At 36.0% G+C, this 10,787-nt stretch overlaps 1 protein-coding gene across 3 annotated transcripts in view; it reads left to right on the top strand.

Moving 5' to 3' along the window:
- The first annotated feature begins 433 nt into the window (after window positions 1-433).
- The window catches only part of LOC115217845 (glyceraldehyde-3-phosphate dehydrogenase), a 32,989-nt gene continuing 22,635 nt past the window's right edge, over window positions 434-10,787 (top strand). For 2 of the 3 annotated variants that reach the window (XM_029787540.2, XM_029787539.2), the window contains exon 1: window positions 8,502-8,671. In XM_029787540.2, coding sequence (XP_029643400.1) covers window positions 8,561-8,671 — 111 coding nt within the window. In that variant the 5' untranslated portion in view covers window positions 8,502-8,560. Of the gene's footprint in view, window positions 534-8,501; window positions 8,672-10,787 lie in introns of those variants that run through there. The other variant, XM_029787541.2, reaches the window with a different exon arrangement.

Below are 10,787 nucleotides of genomic sequence, written 5' to 3'. Positions count from 1 at the left end.
ATCTCCCCAATACAATTTACGAACTAACTGTGCTTTGGTATGAAATTAGTGTAGAGAATTCAGAGCACAAGACTTAATATATCACAATATTTAGTATTCCCCCCCTCCACCACACTCTCTCTCAATCACGAAAGACTAGATTTTTAGCTATTCGCCACACTACCCCAAACCCCCATCACATTGCTGCAAACCATCCTTGCTCCTCCCTTGGGTCGATAACATAAAGTACAAATAGCAAACTTGCATAGCTGATTCTGTCAAACTTATAATATTACCATTTAATGAATGAATAAATAAATGAATATATGCATATATCTATCTATATATATATACACACATAATATTACACAATTACTGGCTTTGTGCATAAACCACACCAGAAATAATAAATATTAATAAAACAGTAAAGTAGCCTAATGCTTCACATATCCTAATCACCCCCTTATGCTAAGTGTATAATAGACTCAACCAGTACTTGATAGTTTTACGCATGCTCGCCTGACGTCCTGGTCAGATCACGACTTTGTGTTCAGGTAAGAAGATGCCTCCTTAACACTCTCCCTCAATAGACATTTCTCTCTCTATTTTTTTTTCTTCTTATTGCTGTGTATTTGTGTCTTGTTTATTAATTTATTCTCTACCACAGCCCTTCTCTCCTATCACACTAGACACGTATAATAATAATGATAATAATTGTTATCAGTTAATTCATGTTTATATCTTTCTGAGGAGAATATTTTTTTGCTTTATGAAATTTCTTTTAATTCTAGTTATTTTTTTTTCCTAATTGTATAATTATTCTAAAACCTTTTCCTTCACCACTCTACCCTTCTTTTTTTTTTTCTTTTGGGGGTCTGATCACTGACTCTTTCTTCTCTATCTCCCTTTTTGTCTTTCTCTCTCTCCTTATTTACCTCTCACTTTCTCTTTCTACCTTTCTGCTTCTCTTCCTTTTTTTTTTCTTCTCCCACTCTGCCTCCCTTTCTCTCTCTGATTCTCCTCTTCTCTCTCTCTCCTCCTTACTCCCTCCCTCAGACGTCATTCGTCCTTGACAATTATCTGTGACACGGATACCTTCGCCTTGTTCCTATTTTCACATTCAAAAAACACATCCAAAACCCCAAAACCCAATAAATTTCATTTTCAAAACTATCACAAATTATTCTTTTTTCACAATCACTAGATGTTATTACGTATTTACATATAAACTGATGAGATTCTGTGGTGTTCATGCTTTGTTTCCTCAAGGACATTTGCAATATTTTAATTTTCTCATAATATATGAACAATTTTTTTTTTCATTTTTCAAAGAAATTCTCGAAATTTAAAATAGCTAATATACATAATATATATATTTAAGAATGAAAAATCATAATGTAAATTCAGTTGGCCGAGCACTGATCTCTACTTTTTTAGTGTCCAAACATATTTTATATATAGCATGAAATATTTAATTAAATATGGTAAAGCTTGTCGGTGCCGGATTTAGGCATATAAGGCTAAATCTTAGGACTTTAGATCCTTAGGGACTTGGAAATAAGTCGTTAATTGAGACTTAGTGTAAGTTTTAGGTGGGGTGCTGTGAAGTTAAGGCCTCGTCGACTCGTAAAGCGCCGAATTTAGACATAAAGGCCGGAAAACTCTGGCCCGAGGGCCTCACATTGTGCAGGGTGGGGGACCCTGAAAATAGCTAAATAGCATATTTCTTGTCATTTAATTAAAGACGATCGAAATCCTCTCAGGCTTTGTTATATCGAACGACGACGTCACAGACTCTAAATCCGGCACCGATTCTGCACATAATAATTACATCAAATATGCTTGACATACATGTTAATTAGTATATTTTATTTTATACTTAAGTTTTAACGAGCTTAATTATGTATTCTATTAGGCCTGAAATTAATTTGCAATCGCAATAAGTTCAGTTTATTAATGAGAGTTTAATGATAACGGTTAATGTTGGTTTTAAATGCGTGGAAGGTGTAAATTCGTATTGATATAATGTCGAAGTGTGTATAAACCTATTTCCACCTATTGAAAAAAATCCTTTGTCTGCAATATTTATATATTGCATATGTGTAGTCATTGCTTTCTCCATTAAACTTTGATTAATCTCTGCCACTCTTTAAATAAGAGAGAGAAGGGCGTTTTTTTCTTCCCTTCTTATTTCTTCTCAAAGTAGGCCGACCGACCGACCGACCATTAATTAAACCGACCAAAATCATAAGGAATAATTAAACAAAGGATCTTTTGTTAGTTTTTCGCACTTCTTCATTGTTACAGCATTGATATATTTGTTCTGTGATATTTATTGCCTGTTATAGTCATTGTTCTGTTTCCTCTTTTCCTTGTATTTTCCCTCCCAATCCCTGCTAACTTGTCACGTACTCATCCACACCTTTTAATAATGGCGTGTTCTCACTCTTTTCAATACTACGTTGCAAGTTCGTTTCTATTATATTAACGGCGTTGATTATTCAATCCTAACCTTTTTTCTTCTGTCTTCACCTAACTAATCAGCTAATTTCTTTTTTAATTGTAAAAAATTCAGATAAAAATTAATAAAAACGGCCTAGGATGTGATATGACCTTGAGTGCTTGGGGTGAAGGTCATATGGCGGTCGTTTCTTTTTCCTTTTTTTTTTCTAGTCAAATTTGCTGCACCCATTTTCTTCTAAAATTCCTCTTTTCTTTATTGTATGGCTTTTTCCTTTATTATATTTATAGCCAATATTACTTACAGCCAGTATTTTTTTTTCTCTTTTTTGAAGCCTGGTAGAAATTAGTGTATAAGATGTATACCATTCTCAAGGACATTTAGCTAGCGACGTCATGCAAAAGAGGAGGCTGGCTTTTAAAACATGGTCTCCGTGCCTGCCAAAAATAGCAGTCAAATTTCCTTATCACAGATTGTTAAAATAAAAAATTAAAGGACACGTAAGATAAGGCCATCTTAGATGCACCTAAGATGACATATCCTTCGGTAGGAACATCTTCGATGGTACTTTCGCTTGATCAGCACTGCTATGGAGCGGGTTTGATCGGTGGAAATGATTCGATGAAGTTCATGCCTTTCTCAAGGTCACCAAGCTATGTCGAGGCGATCTCGAAGTTGATGAAATTTAGAGATTTGTCTGATGGTTTGTTAATTGTTATATAAACGTGGGAATTTTCCTATAGGTGCAGCAGCAATGTTTTAATATATTTCTATCTGGGGAAAGTTTTTGCTCACATGATCAAGCAACCGTAGAATATCTTGGAAATGAAATAAAAATTTGTTATCCATAATCTTCATTTCAATTTTAAAAGCTTATTTATTTATGCTGTATATATGGAGAGAAACTGTTTTAACGAAGCTTGTCGGGTGGTTTAAGTATTCCTTTTTCAGACAATCGCTTGTCAAACATTAATTTTGTCGAATGTCCAACGAATGTTTGCATCAAACTTGTAATTTTATTTATCTCCTTATACTTAGCTTAGTTTTTTAATATTTGTCTTCATACCTTAAATTCATAAATTAAATCTCATGCAATAATATATTCGTGATTCCGCCGAGGTCGACTTTGCCTTTCATCCTTTCGGGGTCGATAAATAAAGTACCAGTTTCGCACTGGGGATCGATGTAATCGACTTAATCCCTTTGTCTGTCCTTGTTTGTCCCCTCTAAGTTTAGCCCCTTGTGGGCAATAAAGAAATATATGTATGTATGTATGTGTGCGCGGTTGTGCTTCTAGATTCTCCTATTCCATTCGATTTCAGATGTATCAAGTTTTGCTCTCCATCTCTCTAAATTTCATTTAACATCTGTTAAATTTAAATTTCTTTTATTCGTTCTCACACACACTGGGGGAAAAAGTACTCAATACCGTTAAAATAACGTCCAGTCTCTGCTTTGAATACATGTCTTCATTTCATGTTTTGCCATTTTCATCTAATATGGTAATTCTTAGAACTTGATTTTCTCCTTCATCCACCCGTCTATCTGTTTTCTTTCTCCCCCGCACTCTAAAGTCTGCCACTTATTTTTTTTCTTTTCATCCTAACATCGTTAATTTATTCTCTATCTCCTCATCACCATCCCCCCGCTTCTCTGTACATCGTCTTATTTCCTCACTATCTCTTTCCCCCCACCCTGATTGAGCTTCTCAAATTTCCTCTACATGTACTACCGATAGGGTGGCAAAGATTTGAGATGGTTAAGTAGAGAAAACAGCTTCTTCCCTGTTTTAGCTATCTTGTAATAGTGTCAAACTCTCCTTAACTTGCTTTAGTTTTAATTCTTCGAGGGCTACGTGGACACGACTCAAATACCCCTCCGTTACATTTCCGTAGACAGCTGGACTAGCTCTTGGTCTTATACTTTGACCACAAAGAGATCAATATTAGCAGTGATGCTCGTGAGATTCAAGCATTTGCATCTGCTTTTATTTTAATCGAAAGCTGGAACTGTCTACTGCTTACTCTTTTTTTCTCTATTTGTTGTGTGTGTATAGCAGCCACTTTTTTTTTTCTCTACCTCTATGCACTTTTCATCTTACCCCTTTCTTGCATTCGTTCTCTCTAAATCTGCCTGTCTATCTACTCCATCCTACCTTTTTCTTTGACTGTTTGTTCGTCTGCCTCTTCATTTAAACTGTCACCCTCTTTTTGCAGACTCTTTTGTGACGTCCTCCTTTCACCATCCCTGCTTTCCTTTGTCCTACACACACCATATTAAATGCATATCCTATATATTTTCACATTTCCTTTCCTTTAACTTTGCACACCTGCCCCTTGCTTTGTTTTCCTTTCCCCCCTTATCCCTTTCCCTCTTTCACTTCACTGGATCAAAAGACTGGTCCTTGCTTTTCCTTATTCATTTTCACAGTTTCATCTCTCAATACTGAGACTTTTCAGAGAGCAGCCAAAGAAGTTATGGCAAGATGCTAGGGCCGGTTGAATGAAACGAATCTAGGCCATGTACTTTTACAGGGCTCATTTGTTCAGACAGAACCTTATTGTTTGGGGGGAGAAGAGGAGAGGAGAATTAATGCCTCTTCTTGTCTGACTAGTTTGATGCTAAAAAAAATATGCATAGATGTAAATACAATATTCTATTTATGCTAACATGGAAAGAAAATTAGCAAGTTTTCTATTGTTTCTTTTTTCTTTGTGTATGCCACATCTTCAAAAAGTATTGAAAAATTAAAACCCGAAATGAAAGCGTCTAGGTACTGATAATATCTACGTTTAGTGAACGTAACCCTTTTGTATTGAAGTGCTGATATTTGTATATTGATGGCTGTGAGGTTGTCTGACAGGGAATAAATAGCATCATTGATTTGTATACATGAGCTTTAAAGGCCATTGTTTGAAGACCTGTTAATTAGCTGATATTAATTATGGGGAGTTGGGGTTGAATTTATGGTAGTCGTTTAGCCACAGTTCATCCCTGATCAAGTTGACTCATGTCACAAATGTAGGTTCAACGACCAGGTGTCATCCAGATATTTATTGCAGATCACTGGTGAACGGTTTATAGATCAGTGTGTCAATTTTTGTTTCTTTAATAATCCTGTTATTAGTGTATCATATATACATTTTTATTTTAGATAAGTGATATATAATCTGTTCGAAATCTTTTTTCCCTTCTAAAGTCCAGTGTTGTCTAAAAACCTTCAGTATGTCACTGATCTTTGTGTCACAGGTTTACCATTACTGCCCTTGATACACCATATCTCTGCCAAGTTAAGGACCAAACTGTGCACTCCATCATGTAGTCAGCTTTTATGTGGTGTAGCGTCGGTCTGAGAATGTTCCGTTTTTTTTTTTTTTTTTCCATTTTTGTCTAGATTGTGAGTTTTATTTTGATCAAATTAATTTTGATGTTAGCTGGAGTAAAAGGGAGAAGTCAAGGAGAATTATCTCTCGTGTTGGTGATAGATTTAATGTAGGCTGTAAGGGTGCACATTGGAATTGTGTAATGCTTTATAAAAGTAAGTTCCAACTATGTCAGCTGTTGGGTTTCATACAGGATGTGTATTGTGATCATGAGAAACATTGCGGCCAAGTGAAGGCCCCTCCCCAAGTAAAATGAAAACTAAAGCAATCATATTGCCCAAAAGATCGATCAGTCTATTTCAGTCGTACAGTATTTTGGCTAGATCTGTTTTATTGTCATAGTGTAATAAAGCAGCGAGATGGTATAGTGCATGACAGTAACAGACTTGAGATGAAGTAATGATATAGGGTCATTTAGAAAACAGGACATTTGTGCAGAGGCAATATTCCTGGTCCAGCCCTTGGTAAAATGAATTCAATGTTTTTTTTTAATATTCTTTTTTGATAATTTTTTCTGTATGCTGTATCTTAGTTGAACAATCCACTTGTTAGCCTTATCTAATGCTTCTAAGGAACATTTTGCTTAGAGTGACTAATAAACTGTTTCATTAGTAATACTGACCTCTTGCATGTCCGTTATATCTTTCTTGCAACTAGTGTCTTTATAGTAGTAAAACTTGCTACATGTTGTAACCAAGACTCACCCGAGTCGCACTCATCCATTTTAACCCCATAAATTTATGTGTGCTGTAAACTCACTCTGAATCAGATGATAAATACCTGCAGCCCTATCTGCTGCGGTTTTGTACCTGTTTGTGTACAAGTTGATATAGATATCCACTATCACTCACAGAATTGATAACAGAAACCACTGTGCAAATTTCAAGGAATCTGATAGGTTTGTTAGATTCCTGTAAATATTTCCAACCCAGTTCGAGACTTCATTACCATAATACTATAAAAGCAGCAGTTTTGGCAGTTACACCAGGACTTCCTGTCATATTTGTACACGTTCAGCAGATTCTTCTGGTCCTTTACAGAATTTATAGTTGCATCCAGCTATGCCAGTTTTGTTGAATTTACGGTCCTTGCAGCAATGACACTTTACATAAATGAACAGTGCATGCTTTAAAGCAGTTGATGTAAAATATACACTGAACTGTTGTGTGCTAATTGCTGATTTCAGCCAAGATGATTATCATAAGCGCAACCCTTTGTCATGGGGTTAAAAAAACAAAAAATGAAGGGCATTTTAGAATGTCTTAGAAACTCCTATAGACCGGTTGAATGGTCATAGCTTGAATGCTTTTGATCATAGATTTGCATGGCAGTAAACAATAGCCTTGTTCCCTAATTGTAGAGGGAGCATGTGGAAGGGGTAGACCCAAGAAGATGTAGGACAAAGTGGTGAGAAAGGGTCTACAGACTTTGGGACTAACAGAAGGGATGGCAGGGGACTGAGACTCCTGATAGTTTGCTATGCTTGAAAAGACACTTTAGGCTAAGTAAAAGCAAGCTTGGTTGCCCTTGCATACAGGCTCCAGCTGAGCATCCCTAATCTTGTGGGCTCATAGGTGCTGCATAAAAGAACCCCTTATACTAAAGTGGTTGCTGTTAGGAAGGGCAACCAGACATGGAACCTGACCAGCTGTTTAGCTAGTCAGCTCCTGTCCAACCCATGCCAGCATGGAAAATGAATGTTGAATGATGATGCTGGTTTAAGATGAAGTATTTTTCACCAGTTTATTTGTAAACAAGTACTACAAATGCCATAGCAATGTTGTCTTCTCAAGAGGCAATTGATAGGTCAGTAGTTAATGGTCTTTTATTCTAACATGGTATTTGGTTGTGTAAATTCTTACAAAAATTATTGTAGCAACTTTATGTAAATGAGGCAAAATATGAGAAAATTATGGGGAAATGTCCAACTGCATGGAGTCGACATTCTTTTTGATACTGAGGACCTTTCACATTTTTCAACGAAGGAGCTGTGCTTGCAGATGTTGAGGTTTGTTGCACTGTCTTGGTGTTAGATTTTTCATTGTTTTCTTGTAATAAATATTGACTTTGGTCTTAGCTTGCTGGTTCTATCAAAACCAGTCTCGTGGTGAGGATCAAACTGATGGATAAATTACACACCATATTATCTTTACATTCAAAACGAACCTAGACTCTTTCAGGGACAATAAAACAAAAAAGCCAGAAGTAAAAATAATCTTTTGAAAACTCCAGCCTAACAAAGACTTTAATTTCACAGATAAAACGAATTCATCAAAATATTTTATTCAGGAGAGACATAGGGTAAATCTTGATCTCCCACAACTTTTTTGTTTTGGCAAACAAAAGATTTATTTTAGAGACTTTTTTTCTAAAAGTGTTATTAGTCAGTATGACAAATGTCAGTCATTTAATTGTTGAATTGGTCTGAATAATGTAAATTATGAAATTGTTTGTGGTGGTTATTAATTACATAATTGCTTGCTGCATGAGACTGATAGATTGGTAGCATTCATTAACTGTTGGTTTGCATAGTTACTTATGCTACATATACAGCAGCCTGATATTGTAATTAACACTATTTGGTGTATATAGTCCCTTGTTAATTTACTAGACTTAAAAAAAATATTAAACTCATATTGACAATTTGTAGTTGCATTCTTAAACTCTTACCTAATCAGTACTGGTGAGAAATTAACCGTCTTAAGCCAACTTAGCCGAATCGTTTCCAGTGGCTACCATGGCAGCACTTGATCCAGCTCTCCTGCAGACAATAAAAACTGTTGTTTCGGAAGAAGTTAACCGTGCAGTCGAACCTCTGAGACAAGAGCTAAATCGTCTGCGAAGCAAGGTAAAAACTACATTTGATGTAGATCAAAACATTATCTGTATAAAGTGAGTACGCATATATATATACATATATATAGGTAGTAACTTGTCTTCTAAGACTTGATTATTGTTAATTATGAGTTATATAAATTAGCCTTACATTTGTTTTGTGATTGTGAGTGAGGCAAGCTGTTCTTTTGCCTTTGTCTATTTGACTGGCAAAAGATTCCTCATTCACCACAAGCTTCAACCAATTCATGATTGGAAAGGCATACATGCAGCCAAACACTGTTGTTAAATAAGCCAAGGTTCATGTGAAGTACATGGAAGATTTTGGCAAATGCCACATGCTTACTCCTCGTCTTCACATGTTTTAAAAATTTGTGTTCTGAAGAGGTGACTGACAGTTCTGTTGCAATGGATGCTCTATTTTATCTAGTTTGATACTGCACTATTCCGAGTTCAAATTGCACTAGTGGTGACTCTCCTCTTTCTGTGATTGAAAACCTATCATTAATTATCTAATTTGGCCTCCTACAGGATTTGGCTCCATATCTATTTAAATAAGCCTATTGAGTAATTACCAAGTCCTTTTAAAATCTTGACACATTTTTGTTTTGATGCAATCTTGTAAATTCTTTATTTCTCAAAGTGTCTCTACGAGAAGAATCTTATCAAGAGTAACTCTTGTCTGTAACTGTTCGTCACAGAAAGGAGATGTCCCATTGTTCCTTTTCCCATTTCACTTTGGCGTTTCTGGTTAAATCGAGTCCATTGCAGTGTCACACAGCACAAGTGTTCTCATTGTGGCTCTTTATGAATTTTCTGTAGTGTTCATGTTATTTTCAATCCTTCAATTGAATTAAAAAGTAATAAAAGATAAAAAAAATGAACCAGCATATTGCTTTTGAATTAACCAAAATTTTAATGTGGATGGTATTGGATATAAGTATCAATTTAAAACAAAAGAGCAACAATCCTCACCCGAAAGAGCAGTTTAGTTCACATACTTGCTATAAAAGTATCATTTTTTCAAGTAATTGAAAATAAAGTATCAGCAATATCTAGAATATAGAAGGTTAGTCTTAGTTTGCTGGTGTTCTAACCAGGTGAGTGTTTCGATCCGAGACTGTTGAAACTAAAATGATTTAGTTAGTTAGTTAATTATTTGGCTCAAAAAGCAAGGCCATGTAGGGGGACATGAAGTTATGTACAGGGTGGTGTTCATGTAAAGAGTTCAGGCCACGTGTGGTCAAGGGAGACTTTGAACCGAGCGGTTGTCGGCATCTTCACCATCTCGTCCGGCAGCTTATTCCATGGATCTGCAACCCGGACGGAGAGAGCCCTTCTCCTTCGATTGAGATGAAATCGTCGCAGATAGAGCTTTTCAGAGTGACCCCGCAGCCGACGCTCTGGAGCAGGAGTGAAGAACAGCTCTTTCGAGAGGTTACACTTTCCGCTTATGATGTTGTGAGCAAGAATGAAATCACCACGGCGTCATTGTTTTTCTAGAGAATAAAGGTCGAGCGTCTTCAGCCTTTCTTCATAAGACAAATGCTTGAGACCAAGAACCATGCGGGTAGCCAGCTTTTGGACTCTTTCGAGATGCTGTATGTCTTTGAGGAGATAAGAGGCTTGAATCCCATACTCCAATTTGCAGTATGGAAGAGACATGATGGATGAATAAAAACTAACAGTATTAATTTCACTTAAACATTTGTTACATGGTTATATTGCATGTATTGTAACCAGGTCACTATTCAAGCAACACAGATTTGACATGACAAATGTTTGTGAAATTAAGTCTGTATTTTTGAATAGCTTATAGGCCTTTTGTGCTCTAATAATTTTTAGCCTCTTGATTTTTGTCAATAAAATAGATTTTTTTTTGAAATTGTGTAAATTGCAAGCAATAGCATAACCGGTTGTAGGTTTCCAATTGATCACTGGTGCATTATTCTTCAATGGCGAGTGACGTCAAAATGTCTTTGTAACTCGGGATAGAATAAATACCACAAGGTGTTTTGCATGTCCCATGTTAATCCATTTTCTTGTCAATGTATATATTCCACTGGTATGCAACAGACTTCCACACTTTTCCTACAAACCAAATTCCACTGGTAGGCGTTGGTTAAGCT

The sequence above is a fragment of the Octopus sinensis genome, linkage group LG12 (assembly GCF_006345805.1).
Source record: "Octopus sinensis linkage group LG12, ASM634580v1, whole genome shotgun sequence".
NCBI lineage: Eukaryota > Metazoa > Mollusca > Cephalopoda > Octopoda > Octopodidae > Octopus > Octopus sinensis.
Note: the sequence above shows the minus strand (reverse complement) of the source record. Positions and strands in the feature narration are given on the sequence as shown.